General features: G+C 50.1%; 1 protein-coding gene across 2 annotated transcripts in view; it reads left to right on the top strand.

Annotated features, from left to right (window-relative positions):
- Positions 1–501: 501 nt before the first annotated feature.
- PRAG1 (PEAK1 related, kinase-activating pseudokinase 1) overlaps positions 502–24528 on the top strand; it is a 43405-nt gene continuing 19378 nt past the window's right edge. Inside the window, exons 1-3 of one of the 2 annotated variants that reach the window (XM_075929344.1) lie at positions 502–620; positions 4380–4797; positions 9298–11126. In XM_075929344.1, the coding sequence (XP_075785459.1) occupies positions 4465–4797; positions 9298–11126 (2162 nt within the window). In that variant the 5' untranslated portion in view covers positions 502–620; positions 4380–4464. Of the gene's footprint in view, positions 621–4379; positions 4798–5764; positions 5902–9297; positions 11127–24528 lie in introns of those variants that run through there. The other variant, XM_075929343.1, reaches the window with a different exon arrangement.

The following is a 24528-nucleotide window of genomic DNA, read 5'->3' as shown; positions in this document are numbered from 1 at the left end:
GCACCCCATGCCCTTTTACACCTCACCACACCTCCTGCCCGGGACCCCACCTCAGCCCGCTCCTGCATCCAACCTCCCACCCAGACTCTGCGCCCCTACTCCCTTTCCCACCCCCCACACCTCCTGCCCAGACCCTGCATCCCCATCCCTATCCTGCTCCCTGACAGCCCCCTCCCACACATTGAACCCCGCATTGGCCCCACCCTAGAGCCTAGGGGGGTCTACAAAACCCACTAGCCCTGGGACCCCAGCAGAGGTACTGTGGCTTGTGGGCGGGGAAGGGGGGATCAGGCACTGGGGGGGAGGCAGAGTCAGGCTCTGGGGGGGCTAAGGGGAGGGGGCAGGTCAGCTTTTGGGGGACAGGGGCAGGCTTTGGGGCTGTCCGGGGGTGGGAGGGGCAGGCAGGGGAGGGGCATGCTTGGGGGGTGGGTCAGGGTTTGGGGCTGGGGTGGGCGGGGTCAGGCCCTGGGGGGGGGGGCAGGAGCCGCAGGAGGCGGGGCCGGGAGCCCGCGGGCGGGGCGGGGCGGCGCTGCGCTGGGGGAGGCTGCTGGAGCCAGCGCTGCGCTGCGCTGCCGGGAGCCGCGGGCCGGGCGCAGGCACCGGGCGGCCCCGCGCGCCAGGTGAGTCTCCCCGCGCACCTGGCCCCGCAGCGGGGCACCGGGGGGGCAGGTGTGGGTCGCTCTGCCCCCCCCCGCTGTTTGCAAAGGGGGGGGGGGTTGCTCCGAGCCCTCCCCACGCAGCGGGGCTGCGGACGCGCCTGGCTGCTCTGCAGCGGCGCTTACGGACCAGCCCCAGCCCCCCCGGGCGCCGCTCCCCGGCTTGTGCCTGGCCGCCAGCCCCTGGGCGGTACCTGCACGGGCGGGAGCCGGGCTGAGCCCTGCTCTGCCGGACCTGCCCCGCAAAAGCCCCTGGGCGCGCCGTGGCCCTGGGGAGGTCTGCGCCTCTGGACCGACCCGCGAGTGGGTCCGGGCGCATTTGGGGGAGCAAGTTTCTCCCGGTGGCGTGAAACGTCCTTCACACTCGTGGGGCGGGGGAAGTTTGCATTGAACAGACCCGTGCAGATCGCGCTCTCCGGGCGCACGGTGACTTTCCCCTCGCTTTGTATTTCGCTTCCCAGCGCCATGCGGCTTGTCATCAGGGGAGCTGCTGGGAACAACGTGTTCTAGAGAGGCGCCTGCTGAAGAATGTGGATTTTGCATGGGGGGGAGTTGCAGCTGGTGTCACCCTTCTCCAGAGTTTGCATGAGTTTGAGAGCTTTCCATTTGTCCCATCATGTAGCCCTGGGGGAAATTCTGCAGTTGGTGCGTTTGGAGCCTTAGTAAAATTGTAGAATTTCTCCAGGACTGATTCTTGCTCTTCTGGACCTGTGATAGTATCCAAATGTGGAATTTCCCGTTGATTTAAAAAGTAAGCCTTATGTACTAGGTAATGCCAGTAAAAGGTAAAGTGTTGCTAACAGTTTAATTACAGCAGTATGGCTTTATAGAGAATAGTGCTTCTCAGTGTGATTCAGGAAGCTGGTTTTTTTTAAAAGCTTCCAACCAGAATAGAATGTGATCTTCTAGTCTAGTCCTTTTGACTCTGAAGATAACTTAATGGATGCAACTAGTTTTACTTTTGGCTATTTATTTAATACCAGGGAATGTGTGACTAATTAAATGTCTGATCATGTACACATATTTTCAAATGTGGAATTATGAAATGTACATGCAGAGGCTTAAATAGTACAGGCCCAATGAGGTAAAAAAATTAACTAATTATTATTGTTTGCAGATTTTCTTTTTACCTAACACACTGCAAAGGATATTGGGATAGAGAGTCACAAGAACAAAGAGGAATGGTTTGTGGGTCACAGGTGAAAAAAGATAGAGATGCCCCAATGAGTGTATTTCTTAGGGCAATTACATACCAAATTATTATTGGAGTTTAATTTAATTACATTGACAATGAAAACTAGACAGGAAGCAATTTGTGGAGTCTTTGATGTGGATTTAAGCAAACTTCATTGTTACTGCCCCCTCTAATTATTTTTATGGTGGTGATAATTTATCTTCAAACGTCATATGACAATATAGTTCATGTGTGACCACTTCAGCAATTTTTGTCATGGTATTAAACATATTTCCCGTGATAATCCTTTTGTCAACTTTCTGATCCCATTACTGGTGTGAAAGGGAAATTCTGACACCCTCACCTCCAAACAGACATTCTAAGTTCTAAAACAGGTAACTCCTGCATTATAAATCCAAAGCAATTTGAAACATCTCAAGGGAAAGTAAAAAAGAATATATTATTTAAAAAAAAATCTAGGCTACAGTAATATGTTATGGTGAATTATGGAGCTCTGGCATTCGCCCTATAGTTCATGTTGCACTTAAGTGTCCATTCATATCCTATTTTGCCCCCTTCTGGAATCCACCAAAAAGTAATGTTTGACTTACTTCCAGACCTAAGTTTACCAATTTTAAGGTAGGCTTTTCTAAAAACAAGAGACGCAGATCAGACAAGTGGTCCCTGAGCTATAATATCCTAATTTTTGTTGCCACTGGACCGCAGTTAAATAGAACATAGTTAATTTGTAAAAGTCTCAGAGGGGTAGCTGTGTTAGTCTGCCACTTTAAAAAAAAAAAAAAAAAAAAAAAGAGTAGTCCTGTAGCACCTTAGAGACACTAAAAAAAATTGTGTGTGTATATAAATCATGAGCTTTTGTGGGCAAAAGCCACTTCCTCAGATGAGTGGAGAAAAAGATGCACCAAACTTTAGTTGATCAAAGTGAACTTTTAAATTTGGACCATGGCTAAACATTGTTGAGTCTTGTGAGCTTAGTGTAATGCACCAAATCTGCATCCTTCTCAGCTACCCCATGGATTTCCTGGGGATAGCTAAACTGTGCCTGCTTTCTGGGACTCCAGTCCCAAGGATTTCCCTAGGGGGCTAGGTTCAGGGGTCTGTTGTGAGACTTGGGGGGTTACAATTTAAATGTAAATAGAATTTAAAGTTGGCAGTAAAGAAAGGAGAATGACTGAAAATAGAGAAGCCATTCTTGGGGGATTTCCTCTTTCCATTACCGGAGAGGAAAGAGGGGCAGGATTCCTGTCTGTAAGTAATCCAGGAGCAGAGAGTGGTTAATCTGTGTGTGGTCAATTTCAAGCTTGCAGACAATAGGCTATTTCAGTTAACTGGCACTATTCTTTGTAACTATAGGTAAAACAGACCAGAGCTTTCTCTCTCTCAAATTGGATCCAAGAGCAGATTAACAGCATCTCTGTCAGGAAATGGTTTCTGTTACTTTTCCATATAATCCTGATTTAGGGTGTAATTGCTGTTAAATTTCAGGGTGGGGAGAGGATGATAGTTGCCAGGGCATTAGGTTACAGAACTTGCTTCTAGGGATGTAAAAGGTTAACCCCCTGCTTCAGCCCCACAGCAGGCCTCCTGCGGATAGGGGCTGCTCTCCTCCAGAACAGCCTCTGTCCCCAGGAAGTCAGACCTGCCATGGACAAAGGGCTGATCTGGCAGGGGCTTGGAGCTGGCAAGGGGACTGGGAGCTAGCAGCTAGCTCCATCCAGTGTGGGGCTGGGAACAGAAACCCGGGAACCTGGGGCCATTCCAGAGAGGCTGGAGTGGTCCCCCACCCAGGATCCCGCTTAGTCTGTTAAACATTGGGTTAACCTAACGTTTAACCGGTTAACTCATTAACTGGGATTTTACATCCTTCTTTGTTTCCCCAGCCCTGGTTTTTCTAGGAGTAATTTTATTTTGTAAAGGGGATTCATAGAATCATAGAGCTGGAAGAGCGCTCAGCAAGTCATCAAGTCCAGCCCTCTGCCCAAAGCAGGACCAATCCCAACTAAATCAACCCAACCAGGGCTTTGTCAAGCCGAGACTTAAAAACCTCCAGGGATGGAGATTCCACCCCGTCCCTAGGGAACCCATCCCAGTGCTTCCCCACCCTCCTAGGGAAATAGTTTTTCCTAATATCCAACCTAGACCTCCCCCATTGTAACTTGAGATTCCTCATCCCCGATCCCATTTTCACAACCATGAATACATAGTGACCAGACTAACCCTCTGTATCAGCTGCCCCTTACCCTTGATCCGGAGCCAGTGCGAGCCTGTTTGTATGTGCTCATTAAACAATGAATTAATTCTCGAAGGGGTGCCGCTTGTTTGCTCTGCCCTCCATCCTCGTGGTAGAGTTGTGCATAGAAGTTGAGGTGTTTTAGCTGCTTGTGTGGGCTTTACCTAAGCAACGAAAGAAGCCTTATAAACAGTGAGCCTTTGTAGTGAAAGCCGAGTAAGTGTAATTATAACCTTTCCCCTCCCCCACTTAATAAAAATCTTCCAGTTCTCACAGATAACATGTTCTGCCTTTCCAGGGGGCTCAGCCGCAGGACAGCACGTGTCTTTCGGACGAGCTCGAGAGGCTGCACGCAAGATGAACCGCGGAGCTCAGCATACAGGATGCAAAGGGCCATCTGTGTGAACCAGGAGGGCCTGAAGATGTCTGTGTGCAGTCACTTTGTGGAGCACGTTTGGAAACCTGGCTCCTGCAAGAACTGTTTCTGCCCCAAGCGTTCACACCGGCTGCAGGCGTCCCTGGAACCGGAAGCGAGTAACTTGCCCTCACGCAACCTAAATGGAATTAGAACCAAAGAGGAGGCTGCACCTCCGGAGGATGAGTCTGGAGTTGCCTCGCCTTACTCGAAGCCAACGATTGCCGTGAAGCCAACAAGAATCAACCCAGATGTGTCTGACGCATGGGCGGATGTGAATATGAATGCAGATATCTCGCAGGTAATGATTAATAAGGGGTGTGGTGGTTTACAGTGCTGCACCCGTTATAATATTTGCTTTTGGTGGGGAGCAAAAAAGATATTTGCTCCGACAAGGCTAGTGTGTGTCTACTTCCATTGCTCTTTATTTTGGGGGTCTGTGGGGTTTTTTTAAGCCAATATATTTTCTGCCTCCTATGTTTTCCATTTGATTTTTGAACATTTGACACCAGATTTGTGTTTCTGATGCAAAATGCTTGGCTTCTCGAGACACCACTCGCTAAATCTTGTGGGACTTCGAATAGTCCTGTAAAAGCTGATACTTTGAAATAGTGTTACTTGGGCTCTTGTTATATTTTTAATTTTTAATTGTGGAGAAAGTTCAGAGAAAAGCAACAGAAATCATGAAAGATCTAGAAAACATGACTTATGAGGGAAGACTTCAGGAATTAGGTTTGGTTAGTCTGGAAATGCAAAGACTGAAAGAGGATGTACTAGTTTTCAAGTACCTAAAAGATTGTTACAGAGGAAAAAGTTGTTCTGCTTCTTGTCCTATAATCAGACATTAAGAAACAGGCTTAAATTGCAACAAAGGAGGTGGTTTAGGTTGGACATTAGGAAAAAGTTCCTAACTGTCAGGGTGGTTAAACACAGGAATAAATTGCCCAGGGAGGTTGTGGAATCTCCATCATTGGAGACATTTAAGGGCAGGTTAGACAGACACCTGTCAGGGGTGGTCTAGATGGTGCTTGGTCCTGCCATGAGGGAGGGGACTGACTGGATTTGATGACCTCTCAAGGTTCTTTCCAGTTTTATCATTCACCCAGATTGTCAACGCCTCCCCCCCACCGCCCACCGCCCCATCAGCTGTTAATGGCTCACAGTCAGGGCGGATAACCGAGCAGCCTCGATGTGAGTGTGATGCTGTTCCATTGTCAATCTCCTGAGTCGTTCAGTCCCCCTTATCTTCCTCAGTAGGGTGGATGAAGGGCGGATGGTGTATTAAGCAATGGTCACATCCGGAGATGGGACTGAGCAGCCAAGCTGTGTTTCTCCCAAGATCTGTGGGCGTCCGGCTCTGGAGTTCTGGTTCTGAGCCCTTCTGGCTCTGCCAGATAAATACTTGGTAAGGACCATGAATACCGTGTGCGGGTTACGGTATCTTTGCCTGATCTCACTTCTCTGCTATCCCTGAATTCCCTGCCTTAGCAAGCTGATGACTGGTTGTGTAGCCCCACTGAGCCGAGGAGGGGTGTCTGCCCTACAGCGGCCCGGCAAGTTCTTCCTCCAGTGGCTGATCATTGCAGCGTTGTGGCATTTATCCTGCACCAGCCAGCCCTTGCTTTGAAAAAAAAGCCTGCTCCCACCCAGCCAGACAGCCAGCTGTACCCTTCCCCCATCTATTTCTGGATTAGGGATGCGGGTAATTGGCTAATCGAGTCGTCGATGGAATTTCCATCGATTAGTCGATAAGGAGGGAGACTGCAGAGCTGCAGAAGGGCTAAGCTCCCAGCCCCGGGAGCTAACCCCACTGTGGCTCTGCCTTTTAAATGTATTAAGAGCTGTCACGCTCTTAATACTTTCAAAAGGCACATGCATGGCGGTGGGGGGGAGGGGGCACGCAGGCAGGGTCGGGCGTGAGCCGGGAATCATCCTGGCGTCTATTAATACATTTAAAAAGCAGATGAGTGGGTGGAGGGACGAGGAGCGAGACAGGACAGCTCATTCCCAGCTCGCTCCCGGTCCCCCCACCCCGCTGCGCCTCTACTTTTAAAATGTATTATGAGCCAGGCAGCTCTTAATGCATTTAAAAAGCAGCCGCACAGCCGGGGGGGAGTGGGAGAGAGCGGGACTGCTCCTGCCCCGCCCCTCCTCTTCCTCCAACGTCTGGGATTGGATGTGGGCCAGGAATCAGCTGATTCCCAGCTCACGCCGGTCCCCGCTACCTACGCCTTCGCTTCTTTTGCCCTCCCAGAGATGGTGTTGGGGGGAACTGGCTTGTAAGCCGGCTCCTGCCCCCCCCCCCCCTTGCTGCGCCTCTCTGATAGAAGCAGCGGGGGAGAAGCGACCAGTCGGGTCACTACCCAGCTATCTGATAAGCATTTGCTCATCGGGTAGTCGCCTACATCCCCATTCCACATACAGCCACACAGAGGCGACTGGAGAAGGGGAGCCCCGGGGAGCGTGCCAGGAGACCCACGCAGCTGGGACCACCTTGCCATGCTTCCCCTGCTGGTGAGTGTGAGCAGCCCAGACCCCTGCTGCGGCTGCCAGGCATCGTCCCCTCCCGCCCATGCTGTTGGAGGGCCAGGGGCCCAGTTCGCTGGGCACGTGCGTGGCCGCTCAGGAGAGATTTCAGTGCCGCCCTGCTGATGAGCTCCGCCCCGCCACGAGACTTGTGCTTCCGCCTGTCTGGGTGCCCACAAGTTATTCCGCCCGCGGATGGAAGAGAGTAGAGGGGACGTGGCCCCACGCGCCGCCCCTGAGTGTCAGTGGCTACTAGCGAGCCGCTTGAGAGTGGAGCGGAATAGAAATGCTCGGCTGTATTTTATTAGGATTTCAGACCCTGCCTTGCGGCTGCGTAGAGCCGAGTTCTCACCCCGGTGTGGTCGCCTCAATGCCATTCAGCTGCTTTCAAGCCAGTGCAGTTACAGTGGTGTTCCTCCTGCTGGTGATAGCAGAATCTGGCCGACGGGGAAGTTTCTCTCCCCTCTAACTAGATTCTGCCATCTCCGATCCCTAGGGAAGTAGCTGGTGAGCAGTGAGCGGGCCTACGTTGCACTCTGCAGTCCATGGGAATCTCGCTTCTTATCCCTTATAAGAAAAATGGTCACTGGCCCATGGCGGAGAGAGGTGGTAAGGAAGGATCCGGGATTCCTGGTCTTGCTAAGGCTGCTCTCCAGTAGGGGTAAAGATACGGCCCTTCAGAGCAAGGGGGTCATGCCCCCAGCTGCGTACAGTAGAACCTCTGTTTCGAACACCTCCGGAACGGGGGCTGTTCCGGGCTCTGAACCGTTCCTCACGCTGGACAAAGTGGACTGGTGGCTTCTTTCAAAAGCTGATGGCTGAACCTGGACTTGACTCATAGCTTTGAAACTTCACTGCGCAGAAGAAGAATGCCACTTTTTAGCCATCTTAAAGGAAAGACGCATAGAAACGGGGTCTCCACCTTGTCAAATCTTCTTTGAAAACGTCTAGTTTAATGTTTTTGTTTGGCAGTTTGCATTTAACACCATAGTGTACGGTAACTGCTCTGTGTTGTCTCTGCCACGGTCTGATGTCACACTTCGGGCTCCCGATGCAGTGTGTGGTAGGGATGTAAAGGACTAGTTGACTATCCCATACGCAAATGCCTGGGGTCTGTGCGGCATTTAAAAGCAGCAGCGCCGTGGGGAGCCCGGGATCAGTGGGGGGTCTCCTAAGGTGACCCTGAGCTCTGTACGGCGCTTCTGCTTTGAAACGCACAAGAGCCCTCGCTGTGGCTCTTGTACGTTTCAAAGGCAGGACACGGAAGTGCCTATCCACTAGTTGAGTTGTCGTGGAAATTCCATCGACTACTCGACTAGCAAATGAATCGCTTCTTAACATCCCTAGTGTGTGGTTGACTGCTCGGCTCCTAGCTCTGAGGTTCTGCTATAGCTACTAGAAGGGCTTCTTGCCAGATAGGCCCTTGCCAGTTACACTGTAAATTCCCCGTGTAATGAAGTGTGTTTTCCTGGGGGAACCCCTTCCTTCTAGAAGCCCCCAAGCTGTCCATCAATGGCTATTAGCCAGGATGGGTAGGAATGGTGTCTCTAGCCTCTGTTTCAGAGGGTGGAGATGGATGGCAGGAGAGAGATCGCTTGATCAGTACCTGTTCAGTTCACTCTCTCTGGGACACCTGGCATCGTCCACGGTCGGCAGACAGGATACTGGGCTGGCTGGACCTTTGGTCTGACCCAATATGGCCGTTCTTATGGTTTATAAATGGGAAAGGAGAAATAATGCCACATGGAAGAACTACTCTTTGTAATCTGAGAACATTCAATTATGTGCTGATGACTCTACGTCGAATACACCCGTTCCGTACGGCAGGTTGAAGCTGTTACTGCCTCTCCTGGGTAAGAGCTGGACTACGAAGGAAAAGGGATACCACCTTCGTTACAGTGACACAATGAATAACGCCAGCACTGCAAAGGGCGCAGAAAGCAGGACATGTGTTGCTAGCCGACAAGGTTACAGTAGTTACCTGTGTGGTGAGTACTGGGGTTGTTAACCGGTTAAACAATTAAAATGATCCCAGTTCATCATTCACCAAGGTGGCGTCTCTCTTGCCGGCTGGCACAGCCAGCCACTGGAGTGAACGGGTAAGGTCTGGTTAGCGGTAAGTCTAATGCTAACTGGTTAGCCTCTTAGCTCCCTAATGAATCCACAGGCGCAGGACAGAACTGACCATGCACCGGAGGGGGGTCTGCCGCAATCCGCCTTTTTCTTTCTTTTAACGCATACCCTGACCACGTGTTTTTACCTTTGGCCCACGTAGGTCAGCTGGAGAATGGCGTCTGAAAACCAGCCCCTCGCGAAGCCGGGGGAAGCGCAGCGGACGGGCCTCGACCATTTCAGCAGCAGTGCTGTGAGGAAACCCTTCCTTCACGCCACACCGAATGACTGTGTCCCTCCGTGCCGCCAGGGCTGCTCCAGAGGGGGCCTGGAAAGCCGAGGGGAAAGAGCTGTCCCCTTCCGCAGTCTGGCGTTGGAGGGGGGCTGGGAGGACAGAGCTGTGCTTCGGAACAAGGAGAAGTTTGCCTTTCCTCAGAGGGGACTCTGCCAGCCGCCATCAGCCTTGGCTGACAGCAGCCCTGCTTCCACCCCGGACTCTACCGGCTGGCCACGCCTTGGGCAAGGAGAAGGCACGACGCTGTCGTCGGTGAGCAGCGACGGCCGCAGCTCTCCCGGCACAGAGAGCGAAAGTGGGGATTACTGTTCAATTGCACGCTGTAGCGTGGAGAGTCCTGCCCCCTCTCCACAGGGCCGGGTGGCCTGGAGCGACGGCGGGAAGCCAGCCCCGCGGTTCTGGGGGTGGCAGGACGCTGCGGCGAGTCCTCAGGCAAAGGCGAGGGCCGTCCAGCGGTGCGAAGAGGAAGGCAAGCGGTTGGACGTAGACTCTGGTTTTCAAAGGGAACGTTGTTTACGGGACTCTCCTCAAAAGAACGCCCGTCCCCAGCGAAACCCGTTAGCGCTTCTCCCTGGCGCCGCCGCCCTTTCCGACGGCGTGTTGAGCCGCAGCGGGAGCAGCAGCCCGCTCGCTTTGCCTCAGGAGAATGACTACTGTGCTCTTCTTGAGCCATCGCCTCTCCCCAGAGACAGCCCCGTGGAAAACGCGAGCGACGCGCCGAGCCCGGCCCCTGCCTCACGACCTGCCCAGCATACGCAGCCTGCCCCCGGCGAACCCATCTATGCCGAGAGCACCAAGAGGAAAAAGGTGCAGCCCAATAGTTCTGGTGCGCCGAGCAAGAGAGAGGGCCCGGCACGCAGTCCTCTCAGGGAGCAGGCCTGGAGCCTGTGGAGAGAAGGGCTGCAGGGCCCAAGCAACGGGAGGGAGTACCAGGACCCAGCCACGCAGGTAGCAGCGAAGATTACCATTATGGCAGCGCACACAGAGGAGGATAACCGGACGATATTTCTGAGCAGCCCAGACTCCGCCGTCGGGGTCCAGTGGCCCTGCACTAGCCCCACCTCTCATCCAGACTTTGCGATGCCTTCGCCTTCCTTCGGGCACCGAGAGGGCTCCCAAGCCGGCAGAGAGATGGGTTCGGGGGAAAGCAGCCCCTGGTTTCACCAGCCAACGCAGACCCAGGGCATCGCCAATGAGAGTCCCACTGTTCCCCCAAAGTTGCCCACCAGCAGCCCGCCCGGCAGCGAGGGGGTGCAGGTGCCTTCCGTCAGCTGTCCTGGGACAGAAATCTGGGGCGGTAACCACCCCAGTGATGCCAGCACCCAGTTCTCCTCCCAGAACTGCCCCGAACCTGGTCCCTCTGGAGCACCGCCATCTCTCTGCTCTCCTGCGGAGGAGCCCAGCAGGGGCGCGCCCGGCCCGGCCTATGAGAGGAGGCAGAAATACTCCGGTACCACGTGGAGCAGGCAGTGCCGGATAGAGGAGGAAGAGGAGGAAGAACCGGGCTTTTTAACTGGCATGCAGGCAAGGGAGGCGGAGAACGGAGCAGCTTGTCTCCAGCACGTGGAAGGCTGCTCTGGGCAGGGAAAAAAGCCCGGGATGAGCAAATCAGCCTCTTTTGCTTTTGATTTCCCTAAAGACAGGAGTGAAACTGAGGAATTTGCACCTCCTCCTCCCCCGCCAAAGAAACAGCCCAGGTATAGACGGGTGTGTGTGAGTATGCATGTGCTACCGTATGTACTGCTGAGAGTCACTAATTGTACGTTCTAAACCAGTGGTTCTCAACCTTTTTTTATAAAGTACCCCTTTAAAAAAAAATTATAAGTACCCCCCAGTACCTACAGTTTTCAGACCCACACAATTTTTTTTCTACCATTGCAACACATTTGTTTAGACAACTTAACCGTAGCTGGGCGGGCAACGAAATTTTTGGGTCTAAAAAGCACAAAAATAATAAAGCGCTGTAAAAAATAAAACACAGATTCAGTTTTCTCCAAATTTCAGTTGTGTTGACGTACCCCCCCCCCCCCCAGACTTCTCTCGGGTACCTCGAGGGTCCTCGTACCGCTGGTTGAGAACCACTGGTCTAAACACTCCCGCAGAGAGGGCTGCTGCAGTGGTTTTCCTCCTTTTGTCCTTATTTAAAATCTAACCAGCCTGATAAAACCTGACTTTCAAGGACATAGGGAATTCCTGTGTAGCTGTGTAATGGCTTTCTCCGTAGGGCAGTTGGTAGATGACCTTGCGCAAATGCTGTGATCTGGTATGGCAGTGGTTCAGGGCTGCGATGGAGAAATAACCCATTTTGTTTCCCCTTTGATCATTGTATTCATACGCCAAGCATCTAACGATCCGGGAGATTCAGCCTTTCCCACCTCTGGCATGGGCAGCGAAGCCCCCTCATGCGCAGGTAGACTCAGGTACATGCTAGGATCTTACACCACGCTCCTCAGAGTGTTTATCTGTCTCTGTGAGGAGGAAGCTGGTAGCACTGCCTGTCGATAAAATTGCCCAACAGGTTCCACAATTAGGACTTTATGGTCAGTTGCTTGTAACTTTGCCACACTTAAGCCTTTTGCGCCAATGTTTTCCACGTTGGGCGTCTGCTTTTGGAAATGTTCCGCTAGAATGCTTTGGTTGTTCCCAAGAACGAAGTGATGGGGGAATAACTTGTTTTGTGTATGTTGTGTACTGCAATCAGGCTGGGAGGCACGAGCACTCCAGGCTGTGAAACAGGCACTAGGGATGTGAAAGTGTAACCGTGTGCACGGTTAACTGATGGTCCTGAGATCATTGGTTAATGTTCAAGGTAACATGCAGGATCCTGGGTAGTAGAGCCTACCCCTCCCCACTGCCTGTAACCACTGAAAATGTCAATGGTTACAAGGTTACTTAATAATACGCATGATAACATCCCTAACATTGCCATTTCGTGGTACAGCGTGTGATCATGTACATAAGAACGGCCATACTGGATCAGACCAATGGTCCATCCAGCCCAGTATCCCGTCTGCCAACAGTGGCCAATGCCAGGTGCCCCAGAAGGAGGGAACACAACAGATAGTCCTCACGTGATCCCTCTCCTGTCACCCATTTCCAGACAAAGAAAGGTTAGGGACACCATTCCTACCCTTCCTGGCTAATAGCCATTGATGGACCTAACCTCCATGAATCTATCCAGCTCTTCTTTGAACCCTGTTCAAGTCCTAGTCTTCACCTCATCCTCTGGCAAGGAGTTCCACAGGTTGACTGTGCACTGTAACTAAAGACTGTCATGAGGTTGAGCACACAAGAAGGGAGAAATAAGATTACACATGCCACCTTAACTCTGGCATTTCCTACCTTGGAGTGCTTGACTTCGCAACCCTAGTTTTCTTTTTAACATGTTTTGCATTGTGGGGAGAGGTATTATCCCTTTCTCTGTCTCTCTCTCTCTCTGCAAAATGAGTGAGAGCTGTTCCTCTGGGAAGGGCTTAGTCGCAAGGTGTTAACTAACACCAGGCTTCCACTGTTATAACTGACACTCTCAAAATGTGTGAAATTGGCAGCTGCATGTCCCTCAAAATTAAAACCTGAAATCCCGTCTAGTAAAGAGGGGTAGATCTTTCCCCTTCCAGAGCTGGGTTTGGATTCAGCCAGGTCAATACTGACTGAAGTACTCACACCTGATTGCTGTCTGGCGGCCTGGCAAATGCAGTTGGTGGTTTCTGTCCATCTCGGTGCCCGGGTGACTGCATCACCAGACCTGGGCATCTCCATGGAGTGCTAGCTGGCAAGCGCCTGGAGGGGCGCTCTCAGCTCAGGGCGCAGGTTTATGTATTGGCCGAGGAGAGCGGGAAGCTCGCAGACCTGTTTCCCGTGCCCCCCTGCGCTCGTTCTGGGGAGCAATCACATTGAAGAGTTGAGGCCGAGGGGCTGTCATTGGTTTCAGAGCAATTCTAAGCAATTCAGCCTGATGCCAAATCTCTCGCTGGGATGGCACAAGCCGAAAGCTCCGCCAGCTCGGCTCCCCGGGCCAGGTGAGAACTGCCACTGGTGAGGGTCGCTGCCACACCTGACACCTGGCTGGTGGACGGTCCCGCTTGCGCCACGTGGCTGAGTGCGAGGTGATCCAGGCGCGGTGTGACCGGCATCGGGGGAGGTGGCGGTGCGCCGAGAGCAAGCTGCGAGCCAGACGTGGGCTGGTTCCTTACGGCACAGACCGTCCCATGAATGTCAGTATAGGGCCGCCCAACAGGCAGGAGGGCAGCGGACTCTCTCCCCAAGGCTCGGAGAATCCCAGTTCTGCCTGCCCTGGGGCCGTTCCTTCCCCTCTTCTCATGGGGCAGCCCACTGCCCTGTGTGAGCCCAAAGAGCTATTCCAGGCACAGATGGGAGCAGGGACAGGGCAGGTCTTCTCTGCCCCTCCCCTCCCATTACATAGCACAGGCTGAGGCCCACACAGAGGGGCATTTTCCCCTGTATCTTGCATTGAGCTGGGCTTGGGGAGCGTATTCCCGTAGCTCAGGCCTAGGAAGCAGAGAAGGGGCGGGGGGGGGGGGGTCTGTTGCTACTGGAGAGGACCAGTCTGAGTCGCACATCAGCCTGCTGGAATTCCTATAGGCATGGCTCACAGGCGAGAGAAACAGGAGTCCCTAGCAGGGCTTCATGTCCTGGGGCACCCTCCGTCCTCCTGTCGCGCTCCCTCCATTGTGGCCTTCCTGACCATTTGCAATGGCGGGCGGCTCCCTCCTGTGCCTAGAGAGGCAGGAGCAGAAGTGTGGGGCCGCTGGCCTGGTCTTTCCATCAAGAGAGGCTGGGGTGGGGCAGGAGGACCCCTCGCTTGCTGGGATAGTTGTGTGGCTGGGCGAGCCAGGCCTGCTGCTTTCTTCCCCTCCTGCTGTTCAGGGCTTGCAGTTAATACCCGCTGGAGGCCTGGGCCTCCCTGGTCTCAGAAGTACTATTGTCTCAGGCTCTCTGCACAGTCAGGCAAAGGTCACTGCAGCTGTTCCTCTTGAGTCTCCTCCTAAGCTTTTCTTCACGTCCGTGAGGGCCAGAAAGTACTTAAAAGGCTGCAGTTCTGACATCATTACTGCCTCGTTCCCATGGCCAAGATCCTAGGCATGCCTTAACTCAGCCCTCGTTACAGGGGTGGTTGCTGGTTCTACTTGTATCTGGTTGGCAGTGGGCGTTACGTTTCACTTGCAAATGCCTTGATCCAAGCTGCCATGGCTCCCTGCTTATCCCCCAAAGACCACAGACTTGCTCAGCTGTCAGACTGCACCTTCCTTCCTCCCCGTGTTCCTGTGATGGGAGGGGGTGGAGCCTGGTCAGAAGGGGCGGAGTAGGGGTGGGGCTTGCCTCTCTTAGCCCTACCTTCACCCACCGCTCATGAGTGTGAGGTTCCGTGCTTTGCAGAATGAGGGACGAAACCAGGAACGCTTCTGACCCTGTGTCCGATTTTGTTGTCAAGACCCTCGCTGACGTGAAGGGACAAATGAAGGCAAGATGTTACTCTAGTGCAGGGCGATGGCTGACTTGCAATGGTCTCTCTGGATCTGGTCCCACTAGGCACATGGACACGCTACACTAGTACAAATAAGAATCCATAATCACTAACCATAAAGGGGAACATTAATACTCCTTAATTTAAGGGGATTTGGGTCACTGGAGAACTTCAGTTCTGTACAAGTGGTCTCTTGACCTCTTGGCATAGTCTGCCCCTGTGTGTGTGTTTGTGGGTTTGGTTGGGGGCAAGGTATGAGGCATGTTTGTAGGGAGGGGATTGAACGGGCAGGGGAAATCCAACTACTATCTTGGTTTTTGTTTACAGGCGAGTGATGATTGTTGGCTGAGGTTGTGTCAACGGTAGATCAGAATAAATGGAAACTTTAAAAAAAGGTTTTTAACGGACCTCTGTTGAAATTGCGGTTGAATGACTTTACGCCCACTCATGTCTGTGGTGGCCAGGCATGAGCAAGAAAGGAAAGAGCAACTGACAGCCGCGGGGCAAAGCTCACTTCTCAGGCCCAGCGATTTGTGTGTGATGTAAAATCTGATGTTGGTATCTCTGCGTGTGGTTCTTTACAAGGGCTTTCTGGACAAGATGCACCCTTTACTGACTTGGGCTGCTAGTCAGCCTATGAAGGATATACACGGGGCTACCCTTTTCTCGTGCCTCATCCCTTGTTTGAATGGCTGCTCTACTTCCGTCCCCCCGTAGGAGCTGTGTAATGGGGTTATTGACCAGCGCTTCAGAAACTCGCTGAGTGTGATTTGTTCCTGTGTGCCCCTTGGTTATGCTCATTCAGCACCAGTCTTGGATCGTTGTTGTTTGCAAGATGGACTTAAGCGGCAGAGGTTTCTAAACTATAATTAACTAGCAACTTTGCCTGGCATTGCTCGGGTCCTTAACTCACTTAAGGGTGTGAAATAACCTGTTTGAATTTGAATGCTGGCCATGTGTTTTAACAGCATAGCGCTATTCCTGTTATTCCTAGGTACAGTGATCTAGGTTAAGTGAGCCTAACCAGAGACCTTTGAATTGTATGGTGCTTCCCTTGGAGGAGGGAAATAAAAGGAAAATGTGCATATTTTATTTAAATGAGTGTTATTTTGCTAACGTGAATTTTTATTTTCTTTTAAAAAGGATTGTAAATTTTTTCCATTTAATTTTTGTTAGTAATATTTTTGTAATGGGAATTCTATCAAGTGTAATTTTTTCTTCATCCCTATAAACTGTTATAATTTGCTATGCTTTAACAAAAAAGGGCTATCAATGTGATTTCCAATAACATTTTCTTCAAGTTTTCAAACCGTAAGCATTGATTTAGCTGTGCCAAAACAGAGCACTACCCCAAATTTCTCTGTTTGTATTTTTTATTTTTTGTAAAGTTTGAGACACAATCCTATTCCATGTTCATCCTATTTTTCTGGCCCATCTTGGTTCAGTCTCTTTCAACATTTGCTCAGTTATGTCAGTTTGAGGATTGTACTTGATTTGGTGATTCTGTGTCTATTCTGTTTGGTTTCATGAGAAGCAATCCTATTCCAAGCACATCCCATTTTCCTGGCACAAGCAAACCTTTATGTTGCTTTCAGTTAAGATAGGAGAGAGTTGCATACCAAATTTGGTGGTCGTAGCTCTTATTATGTAGGAGGAGTTCTTGACCAAACAGACAAACTCTCAAATAGATAAAAAGCTTCAGAGGGGTAGCCAAGTTAGTCTGTAATTGGACTCTGAAGTGGGTCGTACCCACAAAAGCTCATGATACAATCTACATGTTTAGTTAGCTTTTAAGGCTGCTAGACTATTTGTTGTTTAAGTTTTCTCAAATAGATGGTAGATAATAGAAGTAAAAAATGAATTGCTAAAATTAATGGTGTTTCTTTCAAATCAAACTTTGGGTGTGAAATAACCTGTTTGAATTTGAATGCTGGCCATGTGTTTTAACAGCATAGCACTATTCCTGTTATTCCTAGGTACAGTGATCTAGGTTAAGTGTGCCTAACCAGAGACCTTTGAATTGTATGGCGCTTTCTTGCCTGTTTAACCCAGTTTTAACGTTGTTGTAAGGTTTGTGCTTCAGTTTTATTTTGTAATACTGTAGTCAAATTGGAGATACTTCCTAAAACATTGACAAATCTTATATGGATTCTCAGATTCACTGTCACAAGAAGTGTATTTATTCACCGGTAGCAGGATCTGCTTCTACCTTGAATTCAGTTGGTATCATGAGTTTTCGTGGGCACAGCCCACTTCACATAACCGGAGTTTTCTCATGATCCCATCTACATGTGGTGTTAGTCTCTAAAGTGCTACCAGACCAGTTTTTGTTTTTTAAGTTTATCCTGTACAGGCTAACTCGGCTAACCCCTGCAGCTTTTGAATTCAGTTGTTTGCAAATGGGGAAATGAAACGATTCCTTGGCTTTACAGATGACATATATACAGCTCCCCATACTGAACTGCCAAGCAGCTATATTAAGCCTCTGAATCAATCTCACTATACAATGTAACCATCCCTCCCCCCTACTGCCCAGCTTGGAGGGTTTGTATCCTGCTGAACAGATTGGCCTTTGCGATTGAATTGTGCTTTACACAGCAATGTGCTGCTGACAGCATTAAAAACTCACCCGTCGGGGATAGGGGGGAGTTATTTCTTATGCATAGCACCTAATGCTGTGATGCTATTAAAACCTGCGCCCCAGCCTCCCAGTGCCGTCTGTACGAAGGAACAACAGCAGAACTGTGTGGCCCCACTTAGGCACAATGAACAAGCCAGACGGGTGCATTGGCCTCCATGGTGGAGAACTCACCATCTGGAGGTCGCAACTCAGTTTCTGTTTAAACCACTCGCTGGATTCCTCTTTTGACAGAGTCTGGCACACTGTGTGCGCGTGTGCATGTGTGTTTCTGCCAGGGGACTATTGTTTTTAAGCCTGTGATTTATCAGGACATTTGGGAAAGGCATCTTCTTTGAATGCCCTCTCTTTTTTGTCTTCAGGTTGCCCATCTTTTTTGCCACTTAGAAAGTAGTGCTTTGAAATTGCTAGTTGTTGCCGTCATTGGGGCCTGGTGTTTTTGCATCCTTTGGAAAGCACAGTGATTTAATGTTTGCAAGTGTCTTTGCCCTGCTCCAAAATTTCCCGTAGCTCTTCAGACTCTGTACGCCTGGTGTGCCCTCTGTCTTCTTCCCTGTGACAGCACCTGCTTCCCAACAGGAAGGAAAGTGCAGCTTTCTTTCCCAACAGGAAGGTGTAACTTTCCTTCCCAACAGGAAGAAAAGTGTGTGTGTGTGGGGGGGGGTATTTACACAGAAGGGGAGAATTGAGTAAACTATAAAAACTTGCAGGTACAGGTGGAATCTCTCTAGTCCAGAACGCTGGTCCGGAAACATCCGTCGTCCGGAATTATTTCAGTTAGCCAGATGTCCACTTTTCATGGGTGTGGCCAAGTTTTCCGCGGTCTTATAAAGTTTGTTTACAGCCCCTAGTCCTGGCTTTCAGGGTTTCTGTGCTGTGATTTAGCTCTAATTTACCCCTAAATGTCTTCTAAGAGCCCAGTAAGCAGTGGAAGTGTTGGCAGTAGTGCTAGACAATATTGACCTCCTGTGGTCTGGAAAATTCTCTGGTTCGGAATCGCTCAGGTTCCGACGATGCTGGACTAGAGAGGTTCAACCTGTACCATTCCTGAGCGGTGGGACCAGCTCCTTTTGTCTACACCGCAGCACGGTTCCCAGTGCAGGTACACCACAATGCAGCAATTCTGCTTGAGCAAGTAGGTTTAAAATAGCAGGGTTGCTGAGTCAGCTCGGAGGTGGCTCAGACTACACTGTCTGACCACACGCGCGCCCGCACCCCCGGTAGGTACTCAGGCTGTAGCCTGAGCTACCCCCCTTCCCTCCACCACAGCAGCCACATGCTCGCTCATGTAGAGCTAGAGGGGTTTTTTAGCATGCTCACTCATGTAGAGCTAGAGCCTGCCTGTCTACCTGCCCCAGGAAGTATCCCCCCCGGGCTGTGTTGGTGTCCCCCAAAACTGCAGCCAGCCCTGCACTCCCTTGACTTTGCACAGTGCCTGCATTCTGGGCTACGCCTGTAAACCTGAACTCTTAGAATAAACCAGCCTGCAAAATCAGGCAGCTTGTGTTTTGTGGGTTGCGCATCTTGATAGATCCAGAAAGCAGCAGCTGCCCCAACTAAGGGGATGGAGGTTAACATGTGTGAGCGTTTCAAGGTGGACAAACGCAGCAGCACAATCTCCCGCTTTGTGTCATAATGACCCCAAGGCTGTGCTGTTCTGCCCTGGGGTAGTAGGGCTGGCTAATTTATTCAGGCTGCTGCTTCCCCTTTTGTTGTGTATCCACGTATCTTCTCCCTCCTCCCTTTTCAAGAGACCCCCTTCACAAATATCAACCAGCTTTTATCCTGGGATTTTGTTTTTCGTTCTTTCCATTTCCGATGGAGTTATTTATCTGTGTCAGCTTTTTCACGCTCGGTCCGATCGTTAAAGCCGCCATGGAAGAAAAATCCTGAAAAATCCCCATTGGGGGTAAAATAAATGTCCACACATAGAGTTGAAAAAAAAGGATTTCTCTTTAAGGATTGTGAAACATATCCTGTGACGTCAATATTGCCGGCCACTGAGACCTCTTGGAAGCCAAAGCTGCGCCTGTTTCAGTAACGGTGGGTGCCGAAACCGAATAAATTAAACCAGTACGAAATGCTTAGTTGGTGCGGATGCTGTACGGGTGTGTGACTCTCTGCACCAGTAGACAGACTTGTGCTGTGTCAGCTCGAGAGAGTGGGCTACCAGTAGCCGTGTGGACGTAACATGTGCGGGGGAAAGCTTTGGACTAGCTCCCAAGCCCAGATCCACGAGGTTGAATCGGCTCGGATTTGGGCAGCTTGTCTGGCCCACCGTTGGAGCCACAATGTCCCCATCTTCCTCCCAGGGTACACAAAGAAAGGAACCCAGTGGGCCCGTTGTCTCTGGCCGTGACACTCTCCTGGAAAGGCTGTCAGAATGCATCAAACCCATCTTCAGATCACTGACCACGTGAAGGGACCACTTCCTCCGAGGCACAACCGACTTCCTCCACAAACTGCACCAAGTCAACACCCTCCCCCAGAATCCTCTCCCTGCCACCATGGAACGTTCCAGCACCCTGCACCTTGACGGCACAGCTGCTCGAGGCCAGTATGTACAGGGCAACGGACAACCCTCCGATCTCCACCCCAAACACATCACCAAATTCACCCATTTCATCCTCACTCACAGCAGTTCGACACGTTGCCCAAATCATGGGAACAGCCATGGGAACTACGATGGCTCCTCAGTGGGCCAGCCTCTTGGGGGGCTGCCTTGAAGAATGTCGGGACAAATGCCCCCCGGAACTAATGATATACTTGAGAAAAGTCAATGATATTTTCGTCCTCTGGACAGATGACTCAAACTCCCTCATAGATTTCCACCGCAACGTCAGCGACTATCATCCATCCAAAACTCTCTCCAGAACACTCCCACACTAGCATCACCTTCTGGGCACCACGCTCAGCTTCAGCAATGGAACCCTGCAGCCCCCTGTATTCAAGAAACCCACGGATCACTTACCTTCATAGATTATACATTGGTACCCCAGACACACGAAGAAATGCATTATTACAGCCAGGCACTCAGCTACCATTGAACACGCTCCGAGGAGAAAGTGTGAGGATACACGTTCACCCTCCAGACAAGGATGCTGTCACCAGAGAACAGTGCGTCATGGAATGGGCCACCCAGCTAACCTGGAAGAACCTGCTTCAGAGGAGAGAGAAAATCCACTCCGACCACACACCACTGCTTGTCACCTGCGACCCATCTGGGGTAGCAAACAGCTACGGTCCATGCTCAAAGGGGATCCCTTTCCTGAGTCCCCCCTCCTGGCCTTCAAACAAATTCCTAGTCTCTCCAAGCTCATCCTCAGAAGCAAACTCCCCACCGACCAGAACTCACTAACTCAAAACTGCACTAGCCCCTGCCGGTGCCAGGGCTGGGAACCCCCTGCCCCCAACCCTGCTGATGTATCTCCACTGCTACAATGACCCACAACACGCAATACATCTGTCAAGGTCCCTTCCTATGATTCAAGGTCTGGCAGACTTGCCTTGCAGCCTGTTTAAGGTTAAGAGGTGACCCAGTCTCAATCTACAAGCAACCCCACCAGGGCTGTAGTCCAGCAGACAAAGGTGGAAGGAGACTCAGTGGCTGGAAGTTGAAGCGTGATCAAATCAAACATGAAGTAAGGTGCAAATGCTCAACAGGGAGGATAGGTAGCCATTGGAACACTTTGCCAAGGGAGAGAGCGTTCTCCATCCCTGGAAGTCTAAATTCAGAGAAACATCTTTCTAAGAGTTCTGCTCCTGGACTTTATCGTTGAGGGTTAGACCCGCAATGGAAACGGAGGCTCAGGGTTGCAGCTCCGAACTTTTAGGCACCCGGCTACATAATGGAATCCAGAAGCCCTCGTTTGGAGGCCACTTCTGCCCGCAGGTCAGGTAGATGGAGGACCACCTCCCTGGAGGGTCCTGCCGGGCCTTACGGTGCGATAGGTGCCTGGGTTTCAGAACCAAGGCAGTTGTGCACCTGCCCAGTGGCAGATTTTTAGGTAGCATCGATTTTTAGCTGCTGAGCTAGGATTTTGAGGCTCTGAGTTTTGGATTTAGGTGCTGAAAGGGTCTGTTACGCACACACCTAAATCATTTTGTAAATCAGATTTAGCTCTGAGTGCCCTCCGATATCATTTTTCAGTGACATTTTGCCTAACTAAGATGACAGGGTTTGGCCATAATTTTGAACTGGTCTGAAAGTTCTGCCCCGCTGGTTAGCAGAGCTCCCAGTATGTGTTTCTGTTGGTGGTGCACATCTGAACATGCCTCAGCGCCCGTAACAAAATTTATTCTGCACATGGATGGAAAAAATTAGCAGGAATATTGGATTTGGCCCTAAATTTTTTGGCAAATAGTCTGCATAATCCTTCATTATTTTGCTCTGACATTGCGTGGGTAGTCTGGCCTTGTGAGCTGTTCTTCAAACCCTGGTTACGGAAGCGGGGGATGTAGAGCAGCGATATCTAGACCATCTTGAAGATAAGTCGCTGCCCAAGCAGTCATCTCTGAGGCAGAGAGCTGCATGCCATGTAGGAGGCAGCAAGTTCTATTTCGGTTGTGTGCCTATTCAGGAAGTGCATTTTGCATAAGTCACTGAGGTACCGGGAGGAAATAGAGCACTCTCTGCACTTCTGGCTTTACTACGATGCTCGGTTGTGCAACTCCAACCGCCTTTGCCACTCCGTCCCAAAATGGAGGCTCTGGGTATTGAAGGAATTGGTGAGGCTCAGTGCGAGGACATTGGACTCTGCTGAACAAAGTTTCATCTCATAATGGTAAGAGTCCTCTGCAGATTTTGGTTCTGTTGACTGAAGGAAAAAAAAATCTAAGGCAGGGGATTAAATAGCTTTGTTTTCAATTTTATGTTTAAAAGCCTGGCTCTGTTACAATAAGATGTGTGTTTATCTTCTGTACAAATCAAAGTTTAATTTTACATTTTAAACATTTTTTTCCTTTGAATCTTTCCCAAAATATCACTTAGCCATCTAGTGCTTTTATTCATTTAAACTAACTTCTTGATTCATGTGTATGTGTGTGTCTTGGTATCATGTGCTGACAGGAATGCCCAGCTAAGTGTTTTACAATGAACGTAAAAATACACATATTGTGTGTGGGTATCTTTACATGATTTATTGTAAGTTAACTTAAATTGGAAAGTGTGATATTTAGATCCCCCTGACGTTTCATAAACTGTTTAGACCAGGAAGCCCGCTACAATGACAAACTATATGTGCCAAACTCATCCTGGACATATGGCCATTGTCTTCTGAGGAATTATGCCCAAGGTCAACTCAGCCCTTTATTCTTAACTTCCCTTTAATATTTTTAGATCAAGCATGTTCCTACAAAAGGAGAGCTCTGATAATGGTTTCTTTCTGTCCTTTTTCTTTAATTTTCCTGCCAGCATAGCTAGGAGAAGATTGATGGGGGGAGAGAGAGAGGGCTTACTACAGTCTCTAAAAAGCATGAACAAATTAGACAGCTCACATTATTCGTGGTGCTCACAGTCCTTCTAAAGAAAAAGCAAGCGTATAAAAGCAGTTCTTGCATTCTGCCCAAGTGCCTCAGTGGTGCAATGCAGAAGAGAAACTCTGTGTGGCTAGTCTGTTACAGGGTGGTAGGAAAACCGCTGGGTATGTGTTTTGTTACTGATTTATTCAGCTTTTTGAATAGGAAATGTTGGCTATTTAGGGTTTTTAATTAGTCAGTCAGTTTGCACCATGGAATCAGTTCTCCTTTTGTAAATGACTTGTTGTTGTACTTTGATTTTAAGAAATATTTGATTGAATTTCATCAATTACATTTTTAATTTATTTAACAATTACTGACAAATAGTCTAACCCTCAGCCGACAGTCTGGATACGATCCAAAAGTAAGAACTAGACTAGAGCCAGATGCATTTACACCATTGTAAAATGAACAACTTTCAAGTCTGTTGTTTGCTAGGGAGAAATATGTAGAAAAGACAGTGTGCATTGCTTATCTTAAACAGAAGTGAATAGATCCTAGCTTGCGCCTTACTATAAATCATTCATTTAAGCTCTAACTTTGGGATACTATAAAAAATGCTTCTATATTTCTAGATAGAAATGTGTCTAGAAAATAATGGCACTTACTTTAAAATATTTTTTCAAGTGTTCATCTTGTAATGCTCTCATTCTCTGTGCAATACTTCCTTTGTCTCAAAATAGGCCTGAGACTCGGCTTCCTGCTAAGTAGTATCATTATGTCAGCAGCTTTCAGTGCCAGACCCAGGAGCCCTTCACAGTTACGGAGATGTGTTTTAGCTCAGTGCCTCAGTTTCCCCATCTGTAGAGTGGGTTTAATGTTCCCGCCCTCTTTTGTGAAGTGCTTTGAGATCTCTCAGTGAAAAGTGCTAGGTAATGACTTGCACATCAAACGCAGGATGAAAGGCAAGTGCCAGCTTTCAGGTCCACACACCGTCTGCCCGCTCCATGCAGTATTTGAACTCTGGGTGTGGACTGACCCAGGGCTTGGTCAGTGCGGATGCAGTGCTGTCCAGGAGCCCAGAAGTGATTGTAGGTGGCGAAAAGAGCAGCTAGAAGGAGGGGCTGTTTGTTTGGTGCATTTGTTTCTGTGGGCTGCCGTGTAGCAGGGGCAGGTTCGTGTCCATGTGGAGTCCCTGCACTGACCTGCTGGCATGGGGCATTTCTTGGGCCACAGCTGGGAAGCAGGAAGCTTTCCCTGTAGCATTGTGTGGACAGGGAAAGCTTCCCCGTGTCCAGAGTGAGGCACTGAAAGGCTTTTTAGCACCAGCTTCCAGGACTGGGACAGAGATTTTACTGACGGTGAGCGGGAGTGTTGTTTTTTTTTTAATTAATTCCCCCTTTTCCTGGCATGTGTAAAGCTACCCCGGGCTCAGGTTGGAGCCTGTGAACGTTTCCTTTTTGCCCTGCAACGCATGACACTCCAGGGTGCTATCCAGACCAGGGAAGTGCTGCTGTGG

The sequence above is a fragment of the Pelodiscus sinensis genome, chromosome 5 (genome assembly GCF_049634645.1).
Source record: "Pelodiscus sinensis isolate JC-2024 chromosome 5, ASM4963464v1, whole genome shotgun sequence".
Classification (NCBI taxonomy): domain Eukaryota; kingdom Metazoa; phylum Chordata; order Testudines; family Trionychidae; genus Pelodiscus; species Pelodiscus sinensis.
Note: the sequence above shows the minus strand (reverse complement) of the source record. Positions and strands in the feature narration are given on the sequence as shown.